The 27,411-nt window shown below is 45.6% G+C and overlaps 1 protein-coding gene across 2 annotated transcripts in view; it reads left to right on the forward strand.

Annotated features, from left to right (window-relative positions):
* Positions 1 to 27,411, forward strand: part of LOC144601493 (leucine-rich repeat-containing protein 27-like) — an 89,098-nt gene that overhangs the window by 60,870 nt on the left and 817 nt on the right. Inside the window, exon 10 of one of the 2 annotated variants that reach the window (XM_078413685.1) lies at positions 10,382 to 10,452. The exons of the other annotated variant lie outside the window; for it this stretch is intronic. Within the exon in view, the coding sequence (XP_078269811.1) occupies positions 10,382 to 10,396 (15 nt within the window). The 3' untranslated portion in view covers positions 10,397 to 10,452. Of the gene's footprint in view, positions 1 to 10,381; positions 10,453 to 27,411 lie in introns of those variants that run through there. 2 annotated transcript variants of the gene reach the window in all.

Raw genomic sequence — 27,411 nt, forward strand, 5'->3', positions numbered from 1 at the left:
TAGCCTACACTGTCTCAGCCTACAGCAAGCACCTCCCGGGCCAAATACGGGACAAGGGCGGTCCCATATGGGACAAACCAATTCAGCGCAAAATACGGGATCACCCAGCTAATACAGGACAGTTGGCAACCCTCTGTGGATCTCAACAAGAATTAAAATGTTTAAAGGTTAAAAATATTTTTAATAGGCTGCAGCAGATTCAATTTGATTCCTGCTCTCCTGATAAGTCTAGTTGTAATTCAAATACTATGAGTAAGGGCAAACACAAGAAACGTGTTTGAACTCTTCAGCCTGGACTCAGGCCCATTAGTGAGTGCTGACAATGGTAAATGATTGAGTAAATGTGTGCACTTTCTACTCAAACACATGAAATCAGATTCCAAATTCAATTATCCTTTAGAAAATGGTTTTGATTGAAACTCAGTTGTGCTAATGTGCAGGAATTCTGCTGAATATATATTGCAGGACTATTAAATGTGCTGCTCATATCTCCCAGATCATCAAATATGACAGTGCACTAAAAGGCAAAAGTACAATGGTATTGATTGAAAAACCAGTCTAAATAAGACTCTTGAATACATCAATGCACCTCGACACTAATGGTCCATTTCGATGATTCAGATGCTGCTGTGCTGAACCTGTCAATTTATAACTTGTTGGATATTGAGCACAGCTTCAGCCAGAGCTGAGTCAATAATCTTTGCTTTCATTGCAAAGAGAATGCTGAAAATAATTAGCTGGACAGCTAGCATCGGTGAACAGAGAAGATAACAATAACAATAACAATAGTTATTGTTACTGACGGATGATTTTGCATCAGAACGTTCTAATATAAATGGGAAGACTGGTTATCTGAAATTGGTGAATTCAATTCTGTGCCCCAAAAGGAGGACGAATTGTTGATCAATCTTACGTTGAACTTTGTTGGAACTGTGTGGGAAGCCAATGTTTAAAGTATCAGGGCGGGAATAAGACGGAAAACTAAAAAGACAAGCAACTGGAAGATTTGGATATCACCTGTGGACCGAATGAAGGTGTTCTACAAAATGGTCTTCCAGTTTCCATTTGGGGTCTCCAATGTGGAGGGCATCACATTATGTGCGTGGACTGCACTGTATTATATCAGAAGAAGCGATTCTGTTGACAAAACTCTCGGGTCTGAATGATGTGAATGGAAGAGGTGAACGAGCAGTGTTGCATCTCCTGTGATTGAATGGGAAAGTGCATGTGATAAAGCAAGAGTTGGTGGAAATGGGAAAACAAACCACAGGGACACAGAGGAAAGTCTCTTCGGAATTTTGGAAGAGAAGAGGTGCTTGTACACCGATCAGCCAAAACATTATGACCACCTGCCTAATATGCTGTTGGTCCCCCGTGTGCTGCCAAAACAGAGCCGACCCGCCAGGGCATGGACTCTACAAGACCCCTGAAGGTGTCCTGCGGTATCTGGCACCAAAACATTAGCAGCAGATCCATCAAGTGCTGTAAGTTGCGAGGTGGAGCCACCGTGGATCGGACTTGTCGATCCAGCACATCCCACAGATGCTCAATCGGATTGAGATCTGGAGAATTTGGAGGCCAGGAGAACACCGTGAACACTTCATCATGTTCCTCAAACCATTCCCGAACAATGTGCAGTGTGGCACGGCGCATTATCCTGCTGAAAGAGGCCACTGCCATCAGGGAATACCATTGCCATGAAGGGGTGTACCTGGTCTGCAATGATGTTTAGGTAGGTGACACGCGTCAAATTGACATCCACATGAATGGCCGGGTTTCCCAGCAGAACATTGCCCAGAGCATCACACTCCCTCCACCGGCGTGTCGTCTTCCCACAGGCGGTTCAGACCAGACGGGATAGCCTTCGTTGCCCTCACACATCGATGAGCCTTGGGCGCCCAACACCCTGTCGCCGGTTTGTGGTTTGTCTCTCCTCGGACCACTGTCGGTCGGTACATACCACTGCTGACCGGGAGCACCCCACAAGCCTTGCCGTTTCAGAGATGCTCTGACCCAGTCGTCTGGCCATAACAATTTGGCCCTTGTCAAAGTCGCTCAGGTCTTTACTCCTGCCCATTTCTCCTGCATCCAACACATCAACTTCAAGAACTGACTGTTCACTTGCTGCCAATATATCCCATCCCTTGATAGGTGCCATTATAACAAGATAATCAATGTTATTCCCCTCATCTGTCAGTGGTCGTAATGTTTTGGCTAATCGGTGTACATGGTAGAAATATCTCAGTGAAGGTGGTGGAAATTATGGAGACCATCTATTAAATGTGGAAGCTGGTAGGTAGAAGGTGAGGACACAAGGAATTCTATCACATAGATACATAGAGAATAGGTGCAGGAGTAGGCCATTCGACCCTTCGAGCCAGCACCGCCATTCAATGTGATCATGGCTGATCATCCACAATCAGTACCCCGTTCCTGCCTTCTCCCCATATCCCTTGATTTCGCTAGCCCTAAGTGTTCTATCTAATTCTTTTTTGAATGCATCCAGTGAGTTGGCCACCACTGCCTTCTGTGGCAGAAAATTCCACTAATTCACAACTCTCTGGGTGAAAAAGTTTTTCCTCATCTCAGTTCTAAACGGCCTACCCCTTATTCTTAAACTGTTCTGGACTCCCCCAACATCGGGAACATGTTTCCTGCATCTAGCGTGTCCAATCCCTTAATAATTTTATATGTTTCAATAAGATCCCCTCTCACCCTTCTAAATTCAAGTGCATACAAGCCCAGTCGTTCCAGTCTTTCATCATATGGCAGACCCGCCATCCCGGGAATTAACTTCATGAACCTACGCTGCACTCCCTCAATAGCAAGAATGTCCTTCCTCAAATTAGGTGACCAAAACTGCACACAATACTCCAGGTGTGGCCTCACCATGGCCCTCACAACTGCAGAAGGACCTCTTTGCTCCTATACGCAAATCCTCATGTTATGAAGGCTAACATGCCATTAGCTTTCTTCACTGCCTGCTGTACCTGCACGCTTACTTTCAGTGACTGATGCACAAGGACACCGAGGTCTCGTTGCACTTCCCCTTTTCCTAATCTGACAACATTCAGATAATAATCTGCCTTCTTGTTCTTGCCACCAAAATGGATAACCTCACATTTTTCCACATTATACTGCATCTGCCATGCATCTGCCCACTCACCCAACCTATCCAAGTCACCCTGCATCCTCATAGCATCCTCTTCGCAGTTCACACTGCCACCCACCTTTGTGTTATCTGCAAATTTGCTAATGCTACTTATAGTTCCTTCATCTATATCATTAATATGTATTGTGAATAGCTGCGGTCCCAGCACCGAGCCTTGCGGCACCCCACTAGTCACTACCTGGCATTCTGAAAGGGAACCGTTAATTTCTACTCTTTGTTTCCTGTCTGCCAACCAATTTTCTATCCCCAATACCATGTGTTCTAATTTTGCCCACTAATCTCCTGTGTTGGACCTTATCAAAGGCTTTCTGAAAGTCCAGATACACTACATCCTCTGGCTCCCCCTTATCAATTTTACTTGTTGCGTCCTCAAGAAATTCCAGAAGATTAGTCAAGCAAGTTTTCCCTTCATAAATCCATGCTGACTTGGGCCAATCCTGTTACTGCTGTCCCAATGCATCTTTTACATCTTTAATAATTGACTCCAGCATCTTCCCCACCACCGTTGTCAGGCTATCTGGTCTATAATTCCCTGCTTTCTTTCTCCCTCCTTTCTTAAAAAATGGGATAACATTAGCTACCCTCCAATCCACAGGAACTGATCCAGAATCTATAGAACATTGGAAAATGATCATCAATGCATCCACGATTTCTAGAGCCACCTCCTTGAGTACCCAGGGATGCAGACCATCAGGCCCAGGGGATTTATCAGCCTTCAGTCCCATCAGTCTACCCAACACCATTTCCTGACTAATGTGAATTTCCTTCAGTTCCTCCATCACCCTAGATCCTCTGTCCCCTAGTACATCTGGGAAATTGTTTGTGTCTTCCTTCGTGAAGACTGAACCAAAATACCTGTTCAACCCATCTGTAATTTCCTTGCTCCCCATAATAAATTCACCTGTTTCTGTCTTCAAGGGACTCACATTTGTCTTAACTAATCTTTTCCTTGTCACATACCGAAAGAAGCTTTCACTATCCTACTTTATATTCTTGGCTATCTTACCTTCGTACTTCATCTTTTCTTCCCGTATTGCCTTTTTAGTTACCTTCTGTTGTTCTTTAAACGTTTCCCAATCCTCTGGCTTCCCGCTCATCTTTGCTCTGTTATACATCTTCTCTTTTTGTTTTATAGTGTCCTTGACTTCCCTTGTCAGCCACGGTTGCCTCTTACTCCACTTAGAATCTTTCCTCCTCTTTGGAATGAAATGATCCTGTATCTTCTGTAAGTAAATAACTGCAGATGCTGGTATAAATCGAAGGTATTTATTTCACAAAATGCTGGAGTAACTCAGCAGGTCAGGCAGCATCTCAGGAGAGAAGGAATGGGTGACGTTTCGAGTCGAGACCCTTCTTCAGACTGTATCTTCTGGATTATTCCCAGAAATTCCTGCCATTGCTGTTCCACCGTCAACCCTGCTAAGGTCCCTTTCCAGTCAACTTTAGCCAGCTCCAACCTCATGCCTCCATCGTCCCCTTTGCTCTACTGCCACACTGACACTTCTGATTTTACCATCTCCCTCTCAAATTGCAGATTAAAACTTATCATATTGTGATCACTACCTCCTAATGGTTCCTTTACTTTGAGTTCCCTTATCAAATCCGGTTCATTGCACAACACTAAATCCAGAATTGCCTTCTCCCTGGTAGGCTCCAGTACAAGCTGCTCTAAGAATCCAACTAGGAGGCACTCCACAAACTCCCTTTCTTGGGGTCCAGTACCAACCTGATTTTCCCAGTCTACCTGCATATTGAAATCTCCCATAACCACCGTAGCATTACCTTTGTTACATGCCAATTTTAACTACTGATGTAACTTGCACCCTATATCCAGGCTACTGTTTGGGGGCCTGTAGATAACTCCCATTAAGGGCTTTTTGTCCTTACAATTTCTCAGTTCTATCCACAATGACTCTACATCTTCTGATTCTATGTCACCCCTCGCAAAGGACTGAATTTCATTCCTTACCACCAGAGCTACCCCATCCCCTCTGCCCACCTGTCTCTTTTCGATAGGACGTATAACCCTGAATATTCAGTTCCCAGCATCAATCCTCTTGCAGCCATGTCTCTGTAATTCCCACAACATCATACCTACCAATCTCTAACTGAGTCCCAAGCTCATCCACTTTATTTCTTATACTTCGCGCATTCATATATAACACTTTTAATTCTGTATTTACCTCCCCTCTCACACCGGTTCCTATTTCACCTGACCTTATTCTTTGATTCCTTTTCTGAACTTTCTGTCCCATTAATTCGGGTGTCTTTCGTAACATTTCCTGTAGTCACTTCTCCATTACCTCCGTCTTGATATTCCCTATTTGTCAACACCTCCCCCCTGCTATTTTGTTTAAACCCACCCGTGTAGCAAACCTGCCTGCCAGAATGTTTGTCCCCCTCCAGTTAAGTTACAACCTGTCCCTTTTGTACAGGTCACTCCTACCCCAGAAAAGATCCCAGTGGTCTATAAATCTAAATCCCTGCTCCCTGCACCAGTTCGTCAGCCACACATTCAGATCCACTATCTCCTTGTTCCTGCACGAGGCACTGGAAGCAAACCAGAGATAACCACCCTAGAGGTCCTGCTTTTCAGCCTTCTTCCTACATCTCTAAAGTCACGATGCAGAAGCTCCTTCCCCTTCTTCCCGACGTTGTTTGTGCCGACGTGCACAACCACTTCCGGCTGCTCCCCTTCCCGCTTGCAGATGCTCAGCAAGTCGGTCCGAGACGTCTTGGACCCTGGCACCAGGGAGGCAACACACCATCCTCGAGTCTCGCCCGTTGCCACAGAATCTCCTGTCCGTGCCTCTCACTATTGAGCCACGGAGTTTCCTGGCGTAGGTCTCTCCGGTTGAGCCACAGCGCCAGGATTTGATTGAAAAACCTGTCCGCGGCAACTCTACCGCCGCACCGCCATGACACCCTCGCAGTTCAATGAGATATGTAGGAGCTAACTGTAGGAGTCAGAAGAAATGGTGACATGCCTCTCCACAGTTGCAAAAACAGTTAGCAAAGCTGATAGCACGTTTAGGGCATAATAGTCAATAGTCAATTTATTTGTCACATACACATAAATCATCATCATATCATATATATACAGCCGGAAACAGGCCTTTTCGGCCCACCAAGTCCGTGCCGCCCAGTGATCCCCGTACATTAACACTATCCTACACCCACTAGGGACAATTTTTACATTCACCCAGCCAATTAACCTACATACCTGTACGTCTTTGGAGTGTGGGAGGAAACCGAAGATCTCGGAGAAAACCCACGCAGGTCACGGGGAGAACGTACAAACTCCTTACAGTGCAGTACCCGTAGTCAGGATCGAACCTGAGTCTCCGGCGCTGCATTCGCTGTAAAGCAGCAACTCTACCGCTGCGCTACCGTGCCGCCCAAATGTGCAGTGAAATGAAAAATTACCTGCAGTTCAACAATAAGACCATTAAGAATAATCAATAAAAATGCAATAACACATACAACCATAAACCAACACCAAACAAAAGAAACATCCATCACAGTGAGTCTCCTCCAGTCCCCTCCTCACTGTGATGGAAGGCCACAATGTATTTTTCTCTTCCCCTGCCGTCTTAGATAATGTCATTCCTTGTAGGAAATAAAACCATGGCAGTTTTTGCTTCCTATTGTCGAAGCAAAATTAAAAACCGTTACTAACCTTTTTGCCCCTCATTTTGAGCCCACAGTTGTGATTTTTTTTCCTATTGTGTTCCAAAGCCCTATTTTGCATTCTAGCATTCCAAATCTTGCAAATAGTTTAAATCCTATCTCTACATTTATTTTAGTAAAACTCAGCTGGTACTACAATATATCTTCTCTTTAAAATTGAAAGAAAATGAATCTGCTGAATTATTTTCCAGTACTTCACTTCTGCTGACCATCAACATATTATAATGAGGTAGCTTGGAAATACAGACCAGTCCCTGATCGACACAACGGGTGGAGATTGTGACTAATACTGAAAAACACTCAAATATAAGCAGACTTTTAGTCCAACCCAGTCCTGGCTGCAAAATATGAATGACCATTAGACACAGGTGAAGTGCCGGAAGATTGGAGGGTGGATAATGTTGTGCCTCTATACAAGAATGGCTGCAAGGAAAAGCCTAGGGACTGTAGAACAGTGGGCCGAACATCTCTGGTAGAGTATTCTGAGGGATAAGATATATATGCATTTGGATAGACAGAGGTTGATTAGGGATAGTCAGCATGGTTTTGTATGTGGGAGATCATGTCTTATGAATCTGATTGAATGTTTTGAAGAGGTAACCAAAAAGGTTGATGAGGGAAAAGCTGTAGATGTTGTCTATATGGACATCAGCATGACAGTTGATAAGGTTCCAGTACACTAGACTGGTCTATAAGGTTAGATCGCATGGGATCCAGGGGGAGCTCGTCAAATAGAACGGCACTGTGGGGTAGCGGTAGAGCTACTGCCTTACTGCGCTAGAGACTCGGGTTCGATCCCGACTACGGGTGCTGTCTGTACAGAGTTTGTACGTTCTCCCCGTGACCTGCGTGGGTTTTCTCCAAGATCTTCGGTTTCCTCCCACACTCCAAAGACGTACAGGTTTGTAGGTTAATTGGGGATCGCTGGTTGGTGCGGACTTAGTGGGCCGAAGGGCCTGTTTCCGCACTGTGTCTCTAAACAGATCTAAACTGGATCAAGAATAAGCCACTTGGAAGGAAGCAGAAGTGATGGTGGAAGGTTGTTTTTCAGACTGGAGGCCTGTGACTCAAGCTGGGTCACACCCAACATGGTTGATTGAGATCAGAATGTACAAGGGATGATTAGAGAGTTTGCAGATGACACTAAAGTGGATGCGAAGATGGTAATAAAAATTACAGAAGGATCTTGATGAGTTGGGCAAGTGGACTGAGCAATGAAGGAGTTTAGTACGGATAAGTACAAGCTGTTGCATTTTGGGAAGTCAGACCATGGCAGGACCTACACAGTGAATGGTAGGACCCTGGGAAGCATTGTTAGGTGCAGTGCTCATTGTTGAGTGCAGTTACATAGTCCCTTGAAAGTGGCATGATTAGTAGACAGTGTATTTAAGAAGGCTTGTTGTACATTGGCCTTCATCAGTCAGAATATTTGTGTAGAAGTTGGGGTGTTATGTTACAGTTATACAAGATGTTGACGAGGCCAAATATGGAGTATTGTGTTCAGTTTACACCCTGCTGTGGGAAGGATGTTGTTCAGCTGGAAAAAGTGCAGAGAAGATTTCCAAGGATGCTGCCAGCACTTGAGGGGCTGAGCTATAGGGGGATGTTGGGAAGGCGAGGATAAGGGGTATTCTTACGGAGGTGTATAAGATCATGAGGGGAACAGATAGAGAGTTCTTCATCCAGAGTCGGGGAGTAAAGAACCAGAGGGCGTACCTTTAAGGTGAGAGGGGAAATATTTAATAGGAATCTGAGGGACAACTTTTTCACAGCGAGGATGGTGGGTATGTGGAATGAGCAATCAGAGGAGGTAGTTGAAGCAGGTGCCATCTAAAAGACATTCGGACAGGTATGTGGATAGGAGAGGTTCAGGGGTGTATGTCCAAATGCCAACAGGTGAGACTAGTGCAGGTGAGACACCTTGGTCAACATTCCATACTGCATGACTCTCTAACTCTGACTGAAATAGTCGGTGGCATAGACTGTGAAGATAGTTATCAAGAATTACAGCGGGATCTCGATCGGTTAGACAAGTGGGCCGAATGGATTTTAACTCAGATAAGTGTGAAGTGTTGCATTTTGCAAAGTCAAACCGGGGCTGATCGTTCACAGTGAACGGTAGCCCCCTGTGGATCAGATTACTCTCGAAGTACAAGTACATAGTTCCAGGCAAGCTTTGGTGGGCTGGAACTCTATTCGTTGGAGCACAGCAGTCTGAAGGGTTATCTTACACAAGTGTATAAAATCATGAAGAGAATAGATAGGGTGAAGGCACAGAGTGTTTCTCCCAGCGTACGGGGAATCAAGAACTAAAGGTTATATGTTTAAGATAAGAAGGAATTGATTTAATAGGAACCTGAGGGGAAATGTTTGCATAAAGTGGGTGGCGAGTATATGGAGATAACTGCCAGAGGACATAGTTGAGGCAGATACAAAAACAGCATTAAAAGACATTTGGACAGGAACATGGATAGAAAAGGTTCTGATTGATAGCTCGATAGTGCAATGGTCAATAGACAATAGACAATAGGTGCAGGAGTAGGCCATTCGGCCCTTTGAGCCAGCACCACCATTCAATGTGATCATGGCTGATCATTCTCAATCAGTACCCCGTTCCTGCCTTCTCCCCATACACCCTGACTGTGGCCCCTGGTTCTGGACTCCCCCAACATTGGGAACATGTTTCCTGCCTCTAACGTGTCCAACCCCTTAATAATCTTATACGTTTCGTTAAGATCCCCTCTCATCCTTCTAAATTCCAGTGTATACAAGCCTAGTCGCTCCAGTCTTTCAACATATGACAGTCCCTCCATTCCGGGAATTAACCAAGTAAACCTACGCTGCACGGCCTCAATACCAAGAGTATCCTTCCTCAAATTGTCACGTGTACCCTAAGGTACAATGATATTTGATTTACCATGGAGTCGTACCCAAAACAGCAACAAGACACAATATTACATAGACACTAAACATAAACAGCCGCCACAGCGGTGCGTGAGAATCCCCAGGGCACACAGCATAGCGGAGACCCACAGCCTTCAGTCCAATGTCTGGGCCACACGCACGGGCGGGGGGGGGGGGGGGAGAGCATTAGTTAAAGGTGCGGGAGGGGGGGGAGCGCATTAGTTAAAGGTGCGGGGGGGGGGGGGGGGGGGCTGTTGGCGAGGCTGCCTCTCACGGCGCCACCGTTTAAGGTTAAACGTGGGTAAATGGGACGAGCATAGATGGGGAAACTCAGGTGGCACAGATGAGTGGGAGATTATGGCAGGGAGACCACAGAGTAAATGACAAACACAAAAGGCTGGAGTAACTCAGCGGGTCAGGCAGCATCTCTGGAGAAAAGGAATAGGTGACCTTTATGGGTCGAGACAGCCTGATGGCTGAATATTTTGTGATGTTCATGATGAAACAGGAGGAGGCAGCAGAGAGTGATATTCCACCTCTATGCAACCTCCGTCCCCATGATATACACAATACCATGGATCACGGAAACATTTCTGTTTCTTCTCTTGTTCTTAGTGTGTTTCCCAGTAGAATATCCTGATGGAGACACAAGACTTGCAGATGCTGCAATTGTGAGCAACAAACAAAGTTCTGAAGACACTCAACAGGTCAGAAAATAATGGGGAGACGATGTTTTGGGTCAAGAATGATAGAGTGGGGGCAGGGGGGGGGGGGGGGGGGAGCTGGAAAAGAGAGGTCGGGATGGGGCAAATCCTGGCAATTGATATGTGGGTAGAGATGAGGCAGGTTGGTGGAGTGAGTGACAAAGCCTGGAGGCCAAAGAGAGCCAAAAGGGTGTCAGATAAGGGAAGGGGAGAGGTGAAATGTAAAACCATAGGCGGGGATATGGGTAGAGTGGACGGGTTGCAGGGGAAAGAGGGAAGGGTGAAAGGGAAAGGAGGGATGTGGAGATAGAAGATGGTATCATGGAGGAGGGGAAAGAAGCCGGGTGACTTTGGGGATGTGGACGGCACAGTGACGCAGCGGTAGAGTTGCTGCCTTCCAGTGAATGCAGCGCTGGAGACCCGGGTTCGATCCTGACTATGGGTGCTGTCTGTACAGAGTTTGTACGTTCTCCCCATGACCTGCGTGGGTTTTTTTTCCGAGATCTTTCCACACTCCAAAGACGTACAGGTTTTGTTGGTTAACTGTAAATGTAAAAATTGTCCCTAGTGGGTATAGGATAGTGTTAATGTTTGGGGGATCGCTGGTCGGCGCGGACCCAGTGGGCCGAAAGGGCCTGTTTCCGCGTTGTATCTCTAAACTAAACTAAACTAAAGATGGCGGGAAAAATGTGTGCTCACCAGTATTGTATGAAAAAAAAAGAATGTCACTGGAATTATAGGTAGACACAAAATGCTGGAGTAACTCAGCGGGTCAGGCAGCATCTCAGGAGAGAAGGAATGGGTGACGTTTCGGGTCGAGACCCTTCTTCAGCGATCCCCCAAACATTAACACTATCCTTTACCCACTAGGGACAATTTTTACATTTACAGTTAACCAACAAAACCTGTACGTCTTTGGAGTGTGGAAAGATCTCGGAATGTCACTAGAAACCCTTCTTCAGACTGGAATTATAGTTGGTACACGTGATATTAAAGTACTATTGAACCATTGATATCAGAAGACTTTGTCAGAGATGTCAAAAGGTATGCTGTTCATTATTGACCATTACTAGTTTGGATTATTTCACAAAATGCTGGAGTAACTCAGCGGGTCAGGCAGCTTCTCTGGAGAGAAGGAATGTGTGACGTTTCGGGTCGAGACCCTTCTTTTTTAGTCAGAGAGTTGTGAATCTGTGGAATTCTCTGCCTCAGAGGGCAGTGGAGGCCAATTCTCTGAATACATTCAAGAGAGAGCTAGATAGAGCTCTTAAGGATAGCGGAGTCAGGGGGTATGGGGAGAAGGCAGGAACGGGGTATGATTGAGAATGATCAGCCATGATCACATTGAATGGCGGTGCTGGCTCGAAGGGCCGAATGGCCTCCTCCTGCACCTATTGTCTATTGTCTATTGTCTATTGTCTATGAGCAACGTTGTTCACGCTGTGTTGTCCAATGCAATTTACAGTAAAACTCTGTTAATCCACAATCTATTGACTCAGATACTCCTCCCACTTCCTCCAATTCCAGGCGTGCACCGGCCCTATCCCTGAGAACCCCACAGACGAGCACCTGGCCTTCATCTCAAACACCGTTACTGATTTCATCACTTCCGGTGCTCTGCCCTCTAAAGCCTCCAACCTTATCCACTATGAAACCTGCAACCTGCCCCCTTGATCCTGCCCCCACTGCCCTTCTGAAGGATGTCATTGCAATAGCTGGTCCCAGCATCCTCTCTATTATCAACAGTTCTCTGGCCACTGGCACTGTTCCAACCAGTTTCAAGCACGCGGTGGTCCAGCCCCTACTGAAAAAACCTAACCTAGACCCCACCTTGCCTAGCAACTACAGACCCATTTCCAAACTGCCATTCCTGTCAAAAGTCCTTGAAAAGGCAATCCTTAACCAATTAGTGCCCTACCTGCACCAAAACACCATCCTGGAAAGTTTCCAGTCAGGTTTCAGAGCCCACCACAGCACAGAGTCTGCCTTGTTGAAGGTACACAACGACCTGCTTCTCGCCATCGACACCGGCGACTGTGCAATCCTGCTCCTTCTCGACCTCAGCGCAGCATTCGATACAGTGGACCACACCATCCTTATTGACCGTCTCCGGTACGCGGTTGGCATTGATGGCACTGCCCTGAGCTGGTTCGCTTCGTACCTCAAAGATAGGAGTTTCGCCATCAACATAGGCAGTTATTCCTCTGCTCCAGCTAGCCTCTCCTGCGGAGTTCCACAAGGCTCCATCCTAGGCCCCATTCTCTTCTCTCTATACATGCTCCCCCTTGGCCAAATCATTCAAAGGCACGGCATTTCTTTCCACTGCTATGCCGATGACACTCAGCTTTACCTCCCCCTGAAACCCAACAACCAGTCAAATTTAAACAGCCTCTCACACTGCCTTGAGGACATAAAATGTTGGATGGCACAGAACTTCCTCCAATTAAATGAGAGCAAGTCTGAGGTCATCCTATTCGGCCCCCCCGACTCCATCAAATTGATAACAGGCAGTCTTGGAAGCCTATCCTGCCTAGTCAAACCGCATGTCAAAAACCTCGGCATGATATTTGACTCTGCATTAAAATTTGATAAGCAAGTCAACGCTGTGGTAAAAGCCAGCTTCTTCCAACTTCGAACCATAGCTAAAATCAAACCTTTCCTCAAATTCGACGACACAGAAAAAATCATTCACGCTTTCATTTCCTCCCGCCTAGACTACTGCAACTCCCTATACACTGGGATCAGCCAATCTTCCCTGTCCCGCCTGCAACTGGTCCAAAACGCCGCAGCGAGACTCCTGACGGGTACCCGTAAAAGGGACCACATCACCCCGATTCTGGCCTCTCTCCACTGGCTCCCTGTACGGTACAGAATCAACTTCAAGCTCCTCCTATTCACGTATAAAGCCCTAAATGGACACTCCCCCCCCTACATCAAAAATCTTCTAACCCCCCTCTCTAACTCCAGGTCCCTCAGATCGGCCGACTTGGGGCTATTCACTATCCCGCGGTCTAGGCTTAAACTCAGGGGTGACCGCGCTTTTGCGGTTGCAGCTCCTAGACTGTGGAACAGCATCCCTCTCCCGATCAGAACTGCCCCCTCCATCGACTCCTTTAAGTCCAGGCTCAAAACATATTTCTACTCCCTAGCGTTTGAGGCTCATTGAGGAGGCGCTGTGAACTGTTTGCGTACTACTGTATGTTTTCATTTTTTTTTCTATTGGAACCTAATCAAATGTACAGCACTTTGGTCAACGTGGGTTGTTTTTAAATGTGCTATACAAATAAAATTGACTTGACTTGACTTGACTTATCGTTCCCCAGCCACGCATAGCCCGTTTTTATCTTCTCCCCAAAATCCACAAACAGAGCAGAGCAGTCCCATTGTTTCTGCTTGTTCATGTCCCACATACCTCGTCTCCATCCTATCCCCCCTGGTCCAATCCCTCCCTACCTATGAACAAGACACCTCACATGCTCTCCGTCTCCTCAGTGAGTTCCGTTTTCCAGGCTCCCACTCCCTCATCTTTACCATGGATGTCCAGTCACTCTATACCTCCAACCCCCACCAGGAGGGTCTTAAAGCCCTCCGTTTCTTCCTCGACCGCAGAATCAGCCAATTTCCGTCTACCAATACTCTCCTCCGCCTAGCAGAGCTGGTCCGTACGCTCACCAACTTCTTCTTCGACTCTTCCCATTTCCTTCAAATCCAAGGCGTAGCTATGGGCACTCGCATGGGCCCCAGCTATGCCTGCCTCTTTGTAGGTTACGTCAAACAATCCCTGTTCCAGGCGTACACTGGCCATATCAGCGAACTCTACCTCCACTACATTGACGCCTACATTGGAGCTACCTCCTACACCCATGCAGAACTCACTGACTTCAACTTCACCACTAATTTCCATCCTGCATTCAAATTCACTTGGACCATCTCCGACATCTCCCGACCATTTCTAAATTTCACCATCTCCATCACAGGAAACATACTATTGAACGACATCCACAACAAACCTACTGACTCCCATAGCTATCTTGACAACAGTTCTAACCACCCTGTTTCCTGTAAAGACTCTATCCCCTGCTCCCAATTCCTCCGTCTATGTCGCTTCTGCGCCCAGGATGAGGTGTTCCATACCAGGGCATCGGAGATGTGCTCATTCTTTAGGACACGGGGATTTCCCTCTTCCATTATAGATGAGCCTCTCACTAGGGTCTCCTCGATATCCCGCAGCTCCGCTCTTGGTCCCCCTCCCCCGATCGGTAACAAAGACAGAGTCCCCCTTGTCCTCACCTTCCACCCCATCAGCCGTCGCATACAGCATATAATCCTCCAACATTTTCACCACCTCCAACAGGATCCCACTACTGGCCACATCTTCCCATCTCCACCCCTTTCTGCTTTCCGCAGAGACCGTTCCCTCCGAAACTCCCTGGTCCACTCGTCCCATCCGACCGTAACCACCCCCTCCCCAGGTACTTTCCCCTGCAACCGCAGGAGATGCAACACCTGTCCCTTTACCTCCCCCCTCGACTCCATCCAAAGACCCCTACAGTCTTTCCAGGTGAGGCAGAGGTTCACCTGCACCTCCTCCAACCTCATCTATTGTATCCGCTGTTCCAGGTGTCAACTTCTCTACATCGGCGAGACCAAGCGCAGGGTCGGCGATCGTTTCGCTGAACACCTCCGCTCAGTCCGTCTTAACCTACCTGATCTCCCGGTGGCTCAGCACTTCAACTCCCCCTCCCATTCCCAATCTGACCTTTCTATCCTGGGCCTCCTCCATTGTCAGATTGCGGCCCAGCGGAAATTGGAGGAACAGCACCTCATATTTCATTTGGGTAGTTTACACCCCAGCGATATGAACATTGACTTCTCTAACTTCAGATAGCCCTTGCTTTCCCTCTCTCTCCCCCTTGCCAGTTCTCCCACCAGTCTTACCGTCTCCGACCACATTCTATCTCTGTCCCGCCCACTCCCCTGACATCAGTCTGAAGAAGGGTCTCGGCCCGAAACGTCACTCATTCCTTCTCTCCAGAGATGCTGCCTGACTTGCTGAGTTACTCCAGCATTTTGTGTCTGCCATTGACTCAGAAATGCCAATGGGGCAACAAATAGCTCACAAGATGATGATTGCCACTCTTCCTTCCCACTCACCAGAGCCCCAGTTCCCGTGCTTTCCTCAATTTCATGCAGGTACAGCAGGCAGTGAAGAAAGCTAATGGCATGTTGGCCATCATAACAAGAGGAGTTGAGTGTAGGAGCAAAGAGGTCCTCCTGCAGTTGTACAGGGCCCTCGTGAGACAAACACCTGGAGCATTGTGTGCAATTTTGGTCTCCAAATTCTTGCTATTGAGGGAGTTCATGAGGTTAATTCCCAGGATGGCGGGACTGTCATATGTTGAAAGAATGGAGCGACTGGTCTTGGATACACTGGAATTTAGAAGGATGAGAGGGGATCTTTTTGAAACAAGATTATTAAGGGATTGGACGCGCTAGAGGCAGGAAACATGTTCCCGATGTTGGGGGAGTCCAGAACCAGGGGCCACAGTTTAAAAATAAGGGGTAGACCATTTAGAACGGGGATGAGGAAAAACCTTTTCACCCAGAGAGTTGTGAATTTGTGGAATTCTCTGCCTCAGAAGGCAGGGGAGGCCAATTCTCTGGATGCTTTCAAGAGAGAGTTGGATAGAGCTCTTAAAGATAGCGGAGTCAAGGGATATGGGGAGAAGGCAGGAGAAGGGTAGTGATTGAGGATGATCAGCCATGATCACAGTGAATGGCAGTGCTGGCCCGAAGGGCCGAATGGCCTACTCCTGCACCTGTTGTCTCTTGTCTAATGTCTAATTCATTTGGTCCCCGAATCTCGTGTCCCACTCGCTCCGACCGCAATTCCTGTACTACCTTTAAACTTAACCAGTCCATGAAAGAAAATAATAATAATAATATGTTACATTGAAAAAAGAGTCAATTAAAAATCTCTTTGTGTCTTAGTAGAAATAACATCCAATAGTCTGGAAAATCTGTTTGACAAGCATCACTAGAGTGGGAAATTGTCCAGAGTTTTATGGTTGTGCTTTTTGTGGGGCCCTGCCCTCTGGTGATTTCTGGATATCTAAATAACATTGGTTAAATTCCAATGATTAGTCTGATGTTACATGAGCCATATTGCATGCTCTGGTGCACAGTTCCAAAATTAAGATTACCGTCTTTGTCAATCTGAGAAGGAAGGATATCAAAACTTCTTCCTCTTCTTTCTTCTTTCGTATGTCAACTACACCAATCAAAAGTGGCAATTGGTGCTTCAGAGTGCCGTAGTTGACGCTTTGCTGCAAATTTTGCCCGTTCTGTAGAACTACCCAGGGTGGACGATGAGGACCTAAAGCAGCTCTCACCCCACATCAAAACTCATTCATGCTTTACTGGACAACCAACTCAAACTTCCTCCTTAACCCTCAACTTTGTGTTATATTGGCAGCAATGAAAGAATAATGGGCACTACTGTTCCAATTAGTGCATACTCATAGAATTATTTGTATCTAATTTTAAAACGTGTGAATATATCCAGAGTCAATTAGTTGCAAACTCTGTTAATGATTGACTCTATTTCACGCCACTGGAGATAAATGGGTCTACTGTGGATAGGGTGAGCAGTTTTAAATACTTGGGAGTCCACATCAAAGAGGATCTGACATGGGCAACGCACATTGCCGCACTGGTGGGTAAGGCAAAGCAGCGCCTTTACCACCTCAGACAGCTGAGGAAATTCAGAGTGTCTCTGAGGATCCTTCATTGCTTCTACTCTGGGGCTGTAGAGAGCATCCTGTCCGGCAACATCACAGTCTGGTTTGGGAACAGCTCTGCCCAGGACAGGATGGCCCTGCAGAGAGTAGTGCGTTCGGCAGAACGCACCATGGGAACTACACTCGTCCCCCTGCAGGACCTATACATCAGGAGGTGCAGATCCAGAGCAAGCAAGATTATGAGGGACCCCTGCCACCCCAGTAACGGACTGTTCCAGATGCTACGGTCAGGCAAACGCCTCCGCTGTCACGCTGTGAAAACGGAGAGGATGAGACGGAGTTTCTTCCCACAGGCCATCAGGACTGTTAACTTTTATAACTCCAGGGACTAAATGTTGTCTTCTCTATTTTAACTTATTAACTTTATTTATATGCTGTAACTGTAATTCTTTTTTGTCCACAATCCGCAGGCATTGCCACTTTCATTTCACTGCACATCGTGTATGTGTATGTGACAAATAAACTTGACTTGACTTGACTTGAGGAGTTCTGCACATATGTTCCTTTCTTCTTTTGGTCAATAAATGGCTTTCAGAGACTTGCACTGAGGTGACATATGGAGTTGAGGATCACTGTAATTTTCTGAGGGAATCATTACTTTTATTTATTGCAGCAGTACATATTAAGGGAGATTCTCTCTTAATGCGGAGACCACTGCTGTGGATCATATGTTCCAGTCCACTCATTAGCCCAAGACTAAAATATTGTGAGAGAAGAAGGAATAGAGGGAAAATCATTCATTTCGCAATAATTCTATATGGGAATTGGAACTCCATGCTTAAGTGGGAAAATTGGCAACATGGTTCAAAATCTGGATGCAACACCAGATATTATTTTTCAGTCTGGCAACTAAAATTGACCCTCAGGCAGTCTCAAGCTGAATGACCATGGGACAGTATTTATCCCAGAATCGTCACCAGGTACAATGGGCAACGTTTTGCAGTCAATAGTAAACACTGCCGGCTTGCCACCCATGACCAAATTAAACTGAAGCCTCAAAGCAATTTGGCCAGTGGTGCTTCAGGGATCGACACAAATCCTCCCTGATCAGGCGAGAAAGCCTCAAATGTTGCTGAGGCCACGTATGGAAAACTATGTGTGGTTTTGGTTGCCACAGCAAGGAAAGGGTGGAAATGTTGACACTTACAACAATTATCTCTGCACCACTCTGCAGAGTCAACTTAGGCCATGTACGTAACAGCCGCTAAGGATGGCACGCTGGTGCAGAGGTAGAAGTTGGTGCCTTACAGCGCTTGCAGCGCCAGAGACCCCAGTTCGATCCTGACAACGGGTGCTGTCCGTACAGAGTCTGTAGCGCTGTGTGTATTGATTTGCGCGCCAAGTCTGTAGTGCTGTGTATTGCTTTACACGCCAGTCTGCAGCTGATAGCACTTGGTTCCCTAAGGATGTGGGGGGCTCGCTCGGATGCAGTCCCCTGCCATTGGATATCGTCTGAATTTGGGAGCAGCGTTATTAACCAGGGCTTAACGGCGGTTATTTCGACACCTGATTTCTTACCTATACAAAGGCAGGCGTCGGTTAGGCAGAAGTTAGTTTAAGTTCATGTACGAGAGGGGTTCACCGAACAGCTGAGTCGCGATCAGCACCGTGGATGGAGGCAGAGAGAGAGAGGGAGAGAGAGAGAGAGCTGTGTGCTGCTGTAAGACCGACCCCGCACATACCAAGACAGGTATTCTTTTTGTTCTCTCTCTTGCCAATAAACCTGATGTGTTCGTGCATGAGACGGGTTCAGCGCCGGTCTGAGTCTCGATTAGCGCCGCGGACGGAGGCAGAGAGAGAGAGAGAGAGGGGGGAGAGGGAGAGAGGGAGAGAGGAAGGGAGAGAGGGAGAGAGAGGGAGGGAGAGAGGGAGAGAGAGAGAGAGAGAGAGAGAGAGAGAGAGAGAGAGAGAGAGAGAGAGAGAGAGAGAGAGAGAGAGAGAGAGAGAGAGAGAGAGAGGTGTGCTGCTGTAAAACGACCCCGCGCATATCGAGACAAGTACTGTTTTATAAGAAAATAACTGCAGATGCTGGTACAAATCGAAGGTATTTATTCACAAAATGCTGGAGTAACTCAGCGGGTCAGGCAGCGTCTCGGGAGAGAAGGAATGGGTGACGTTTCGGGTCGAGACCCTTCTTCAGACTGATGTCAGGGGGGCGGGACAATGGAAGGATATAGCTGGAGACGGGAAGATAGAGGGAGAACTGGGATGGGGGAGGGGAAGAGAGGGACAGAGGAACTATCGTATTGTTTTTATGCTCTCTTGCCACGAGTGTGGTTATTAAGCAATAATTGTTCACAAAATGCTGGAGTAACTCAGCAGGTCAGGCGGCATCTCAGGAGAGAAGGAATGGGTGACGTTTCGGGTCGAAACGTCACCCATTCCTTCTCTCCTGAGATGCTGCCTGACCTGCTGAGTTACTCCAGCATTTTGTGAATAAATACCTTTGATTTGTACCAGCATCTGCAGTTATTTTCTTACACAAGCAATAATTGTTAATCAACTCAAAAATAAGGAAAGGCACCAGACTTTTAGAATCTTATTAAAATTTGAAGAATGCAATGGCGGGAACATGTAAAGGTTGTTCAGATAATTCGCTAACGTGAAAAAAGTGATGGACTTTTTGTTACCAGAGTATAATGGCATGTGTCTTTTTGTAAGACCAAGGGAGTTAAAGAGAAGGTTAAAAATCATGGTATTTTGCTATCTAAATTACAAGAAGTACTTCTGCTGATTCAGTAATTGGGAGCATAAATTTAAAACCCATCATCAGAAGCCTGGGAGCATTGAGAATGGTTTTTTTCCATCGTTAATTGATAGGATTGCTGTTAACAATAACATTCATTACACAGTTCTCATTTTTTATCTCAAGCAATTTTGCACTCTGACACTCTGTATTGTTGAAATGATAAATTATACACATGATAATATAATGAAATTAAGTGTCAGCAGTTTACTAAAATATTGTGCTTTTCTAAATGATCTGCTGACTATGTTCCTACCTGTAATTATTTAATAATGAACATTTGCTTGCAATCTGATCCACTGTGCAGTTTTCCCCTCCATCTTCAATCCTCTTTCAGTATCAGAACCTTTTACTATCAGACGATTACACTTCCAGTTCATGTCCCTTAGTAAACTGACCCCACTTTGTGAAATATCTCCTGATATTGTCACAACTTAAAACCACTAATTCAGTAAATGTTACAATCATTGGTTCGGGGGGGGGCACGGTGGAGCAGCGGTAGAGTTGCTGCCTTACAGCGAATGCAGCGCCGGAGACCCGGGTTCGATCCCGACTACGGGTGCTGTCTGTACGGAGTTTGTACGTTCTCCCAATGACCTGCGTGGGTTTTCTCCGAGATCTTCGGTTTCCTCCCACACTCCAAAGACGTACAGGTATGTTGGTTAATTGGCTTGGTAAATGTAAAAATTGTCCCGAGTGGGTGTAGGATACTGCGTTAATATGTGGGGATCGGTGGTCGGCGCGGACCCGGTGGGCCGAATGGGCCTGTTTCCATGCTGTATCTCCAAACATTCCGAATCACTGTTATGAATAATTACACTTAGGAAGATGTTGATGGGTTTCTTTCAGGTTAATAATAAGGCATAAGCAGGATTGCACCATGCACATCCAGCATGTGCTGGCATTCGATAAGGTCAGAGCAAGGAGACAGCTCACCAACCATCCCACCAGCCTCCACATTTAATGGACCATCCTGCTTTGTAATATCTGACCACTCCAACAGGATTTCACCAACAGACACGTATACCCGTGACACTCACACCCCATTGCCCCACCCCCGCCCCTCCCTTCTCCACCCCTTTCAGCATTTCAAAGGGTAGCAACTTTCCAGACCACTCTTCCATTCCCACCAAACCCGTGGGTGTCCTGTTGCACTTTCTCATGGAACTGCAGAAGATCAACCTTCCCACCAACTAGGGACTGAAACCGTAACGCATCCAACATCTACATTTGGTGTTCACAAAGTGATCTCTCTGACACTGGAGAAATCAAATGTACTTTGACTGGCTATTTTGCAGGGCCATTGTGTTCAATACGATACAATATAATAGAACTTTATTTATCCCAGGAGGGAAATTGGTTACCCAGGGGATACCCTGAGCTTTCTGTTGTCTGCCATTTTCATTCTCTATCCCATTCCCACACTGACCCACACTGACCCAGTTGTCTGTACCTCATGTACTATAGCAAGGCCCAAGGCCTTCAACATGGGTATGTTACAGCCCTCATAATTCAATATCAAATTATCCAACTTCTGATCATTTGATTTCTCTTTCTCTTTCTATGTAAGAACTGTCCATTTTTAATTGAGGGCATCCATTTGAGATATTGCTTCTTTTTGTTTGCTTCCATTAGCACACCCTGACCTATTTGCGGCACATAACACTCCTATATCACTTTCAAACTGCTCCTATAACATCTCATTCCATGAATAATAGATGCAAATTTAACTTGAATAAAGTGTTGTACTTTCAGAAGTCAAACCAGGGCAGGACAGACCGAGTAAATCTCGAGGGTTCAGGAGAATGTCGTAGAAAAGAGATATCTAAAGGTGCAAGTACATAGTTCCCTCAAAATGATGACACTGGTAGACAGGGTTTAATTTAGCGTTACAGCGTGGAAGCAGGCCCTTCGACCCACCGGGTCCGCGCTGACCAGAGATCCCCGCATATTAACACTATCCTACACACACTAGGGACAATTTTTCCATTTACCAAGCCAATTAACCGACAAACCTGTGTGTCTTTGGAGTGTGGGAGGAAACCGAAGTTCTCGGAGAAAACCCATGCAGGTCACGGGGAGAACGTACAAACTCCGTACAGACAGCACCCGTAGTCGGGATCGAACCCGGGTCTCCGGTGCTGCAAGTGCTGTAAGGCAGCAACTCTACCATTGCGCCACCGTGCCACCGTGAAGAAAATGTTTGGCATGTCTGCCTTCAATGGTCAGGGCATTGAACACAAGATGTGTAGGAAAGAACCGCGGATGCTGGTTTAAAAGCGAAGATAGACACAAAAAGCTGGAGTAACTCAGCGGGTCAGCATCTCTGGAGAAAAGGAATAGTTGATGTTTCGTGTTGAGGCCCTTCTTCAGACTGAGATTCCTGGGAAAGGGAAATAAGAGAGATATATAGACGGTGATGTAGAGAGATATAGAACAAATGAATGAAAGATCTGCAAAAAATTAACAACGATAAAGGGAACAGGCCATTGTTAGCTGTTTGTAAGGTGAGAACGAGTACAGACAATGGGGCTCAACAAGACGACTTTGAAGCTGGTACGACTTGGGTGGGGGAGGGATGGGGAGAAGGGGAATGCAGGGGTTACTTGACGTTAGAGAAGTCAATATTCATACAAGGACTTTGTGTTACAGCTGTACAAGACGTTGTGGACACTGCACTTGGTGTGTTATGTACAGTTCTACTTCCCAAGCTGTAGGAGGAATGAGATTAAACTGGAAAGGATACAGAAATGATTTACAAGGATGTTGCCGGAACTGGAGGGCTTCAATTATGAGGAGTGATTTGATAGTCTGGAGCATTTTTTTCCCCCTTGGATCATAGGAGACTAAAATATTACCTTTATAGAGGTATATAAAATCATGAGGGACAGATAAAATTAATGGGCACTATCCTTTTTCCCATGGTTGGGGTATCTAAATTTGTAGAGCACAGGTTTAAGATAAAAAAGGAAAGATTTAAAATGCACCTGAGGGGAAAGTTTTCACATGGAGAGCAGTGGGTATATGGAATGAGCTGCCAGACCCATGTGGTAGAGGCAGATGCAATTATAATGTTTAAAATACATTTAAACAGGTACGTGGATAGGAAAGTTATAGAGGGTTATTGGCCAGACACAGGTAAATAGTAGCTCAGGTAGGCAACCTAGTTATCATGGTAGACAAAAAATGCTGGAGTAACTCAGCCGGACAGGCACCACCTCTGGAGAGAAGGAATGAGTCAAGTTTCAGGTCGAGACCCTTGTTCAGCAATATTCACTAGTTTGACTACTACTAGTTCTACTAGTTCACTTCACTAGTTATCATGGTAGGCAAGTTGGTTGGGTCAAATGGTGTTGTATAACTCTGTGACTGGCTCGATAATTCAGCAGATCAGGCAGTGCTGTGAAACAATTAAAACGTTTCAGGTCTGAGACCCCTTTGTCAGAGTGATAGAATACTCTGTGCTTGCGTAGATAACTCCATCTCCAACACTCAAGAAGCTTGACACTATCCAGACCAAATCAACCCTTGCTAAACACTTTAATTTTCCTTCCCCTTACTCTCACAGACCTTTCTGTCCTCGGTCTCCTCCATTGTCAAAGTGAGGCTAAACGCAAATTGGGGGAACAGCATCTCATTTTTCCCTTGGACAGCTTACAGCTCAGTGTTATATTGATTTCCCTAACTTCGAGTAACCCCAGCATTCTCTCTCTCTCTATCCGTCCCCCACCCAAGTCGCACTAGCTTCTCGTTTTCACCCAACAAACAACTAACAATGGCCTGTTTCCTTTATCATCGTTACTTTTTTGCATATCTTTCATTCATTGTTCTTTATCTCTCTACATCATCGTCTATATCTCTCGCTTCCCTTATCCCTAACCAGTCTGAAGAAGGGTCTCGACGTGAAACGTCACCCATTCCTTCTCTCCAAAGATGCTGCCTGTCCTACTGAGTTACTCCAGCTTTTTGTGTCTATCTTCGGTTTAAACCAGCATCTGCAGTTCCTTTCTATACACTTGAATAACACCCCATTAACCACTCTAACTATCCAATCTGCACATTAACCTGCATTGAAAATATATTGTTGGTTCTTCATTGTCACTGGAATTCCCTATCCAATAACATTGTGAGAGTATTGTAAGGGCGGCACGGTAGCGCAGCGGTAGAGTTGCTGCTTTACAGCGAATGCAGCGCCGGAGACTCAGGTTCGATCCTGACTACGGGTGCTGCACTGTAAGGAGTTTGTACGTTCTCCCCGTGACCTGCGTGGGTTTTCTCCGAGATCTTCGGTTTCCTCCCACACTCCAAAGACGTACAGGTATGTAGGTTAATTGGCTGGGTAAATGTAAAAATTGTCCCTAGTGGGTGTAGGATAGTGTTAATGTACGGGGATCGCTGGGCGGCACGGACTTGGTGGGCCGAAAAGGCCTGTTTCCGGCTGTATATATATGATATGATATGATATGATATTTTCAATAGAAATACCGCAGAGGCTTAAAAAGGCATGTTGCCACCATCTTCACATCTTACTAAAACTTGATGGTTCTATCAGTAAATAAGACCTTTAAAACCAAGAACAAATGCAGATGCTACAATTCTGAACTCACAGAAAATGCTGGAAATCTCCACCAGGTCAGGCGGCATCTCTGAAGACAGAAAAACTACCAGTACTTTAAATCAATAACCTTTTCACAGAATCAAATGAAAGGCTTGATAGAGTGGATGTGGAGAGCATGTTTAGTCTAGTCTAGGACTCGACTAGTTTAGTTTAGTCTGGTCTAGGACTAGAGGTAATCGCCTCAGAATTAAAGGACGTTCTTTTACGAAGAAGATGAGGAGGGATTTCTTTAGTCAGAGGGTGGTGAATCTGTGGATTTATTTGCCACAGAAGGCTGTGGAGGCCAAGTCAGTGGATATATTAATGGCAGAGATAGAAAGATTCTTGATTAGTATGGGTGTCAGAGGCTATGGGGAGAAGGCAGGAGAATGGGGTTAGGAGGGAGAGATAGATCAGCCATGATTGAATGGCGGAGTAAACTTGATGGGCCGAATGGTCTCATTCTGCTCCTATCACTTATGATCTTATGATGTTGAAAACCACGTTGCTAATGTATTTTGAATTTTATACTGCTGTTGATGCAATGTCAGGGAGTTTTGTACTGGGTGGCAAGGAAAGTGTCAGGGGAATAAAAATCCTGTCCAAAAATGAGAAAAATATATATACCAATGAACCAAGAAACATGAACCAAAGAATAAGCTCATGCTATATTGGTTTTGTACACATTTTGGTTTTGTGTACATTTCAGCAGAGCCACAAACCTTTAATTAAATATCCATTGCACAATAAGTCCGATGCAAGTGGCAAGGCTATGCAAATATGTCTCAGTTTTGCATCCATCTGTGAAAGTAAGAATACGAAGAGTTCAAGGAATGCAGGACTGGGGGTGAGAGGGATTGGAAGGGCAGTGGTGATGGCAGGAGAAAATAATAATTGGATGACTCTAAAAGGGTGGAGTGTTTGGAAAGAGTAATTGTTTGCAATGGAAAGACAAGTAAAAATGGAAGGAATATAATGGGAGAGCATACGAAAATTGCTGATCTCAGTCGTCAATCCAAAGATAGCAATGTGCTGAATCAAAATATGATATTTCTGCATGTGGGTGTTGGGAGTGCGGAGGCTGAGGTGGGAATGGAGATTAAGGCACCTGGTGACCAGAAGCTCAGAGTCACACTTGCAAAAGGAATGTTGGTGTGTCACAAAGTAGTCACTTTCTCCACCATTGCTCTCTCTAATATGAAGGAGGAGATAACGCTGTGAGCATCAAAGAAGAGTTTTAGGCCCATTGCAGAGAAGGTAAAAGTGTTGCATTTCAGTTTGACGCGCTGGAAAGGGGAGGGTGTGTTGTGATGGAAAAGGCTGTTCCGAGAGGGATAAGGAAGGGGAAAGAGTTGTTTCGTGGCAGGTGTGACAGAGGTGGCAAGGGTGGTCGATTGAAGCTGAAGACAATTTGAGGGCGCTATTAGGAGAGAGCAAGAGCAAATCCTTTGGAGGATCAGGAAGGGAAAGCAAAGTCTGAATGTCTTAGAAGGTTCCAGAACCAAATGCCCAACAGTGGCCTCTAATGAGCAAAATGATTATTAATTTTTTCTGAAAATTGTAAACTTTCCAAAGAGAGTAAAAACAAAGGTTCACAATTTTAAGAAAAATGTTGCTTGCGTCGAAATGAGAAAACAGCATAAAGGAGGTATTTATTTCACAAAATGTTGGATTAACTCAGCAGGTCAGGCAGCATCTCAGGAGAGAAGGAATGGGTGACGTTTCGGGTCGAGACCCTTCTTCAGACTGGTCAGGGGAATAAAATGCAAGGAATATCTCAAGGAATAATAATAATAATAATGCATTACATTTATATAGCGCTTTTCATACACTCAAAGACGCTTTACAGGGTTTTAAAGAACATAGGGAAGTGCATAAATAGATAAATAAGTAAACGAACAGAGAAATGAGACAGAAGGTGAGGTGACCTTCAGTGGTTGAAGGCAGTACTGAACAGGTGAGACTTCAATGATGTTTTGAATGTGGTGAGTGAGGAGGAGTCTCTGACGGTTTGGGGTAGTGAGTTCCATAGGGTGGGAGCAGCGATGGAGAAAGCCCTGTCCCCCCAGGATCTGAGTTTGGTCCGGATATGTCAACATATCAGTCTGAAGAAGGGTCTCGACCCGAAACGTCACTCTCCTGAGATGCTGCCTGACCTGCTGAGTTACTCCAGCATTTTGTGAATAAATACCTTTGATTTGTACCAGCATCTGCAGTTATTTTCTTATAGTCTGAAGAAGGGTCTCGACCCGAAACGTCACCCATTCCTTCTCTCCTGAGATGCTGCCTGACCCGCTGAGTTACTCCAGCATTTTGTGAATAAATACCTTCGATTTGTACCAGCATCTGCAGTTATTTTCTTAAACAGCATAAAGGCACTGATGAATGGATTCACTTACAGTGTTAAGCAAGTAGCTGACAATATTGAGACGCGTATAATCGACCCGCAAGGGGACGCTGTCGAGCGCTTCCGCAATCCATCCTTTGCATCGCTGTGTTCATCATCTTGCTCATTAGGGCCACTGTGGGGCGTTTGGGCTCTGGAACCTTTAAAGACTTCAAATGGTGTACTTTCAGGAAACCGTCTACGTGTAGTATTCAGTCGGTGCATTCTCAGGTATTATTTATTGCTCTATTTTTTTTAAATAGGGAGATGCTTTAAACTATGTTTTGATGTGTCTTTTGAAAAGAAAATCTCTTTTATATCCAGCCTTGGTTTCATTGAAGAAATATAAATATCTGGATCTGTAAAGTTTCTTGTTAATTAAGATGACGGTTTACGTGCTTCGTAGGCCAAC

The sequence above is a fragment of the Rhinoraja longicauda genome, chromosome 16 (assembly GCF_053455715.1).
Source record: "Rhinoraja longicauda isolate Sanriku21f chromosome 16, sRhiLon1.1, whole genome shotgun sequence".
NCBI lineage: Eukaryota > Metazoa > Chordata > Chondrichthyes > Rajiformes > Arhynchobatidae > Rhinoraja > Rhinoraja longicauda.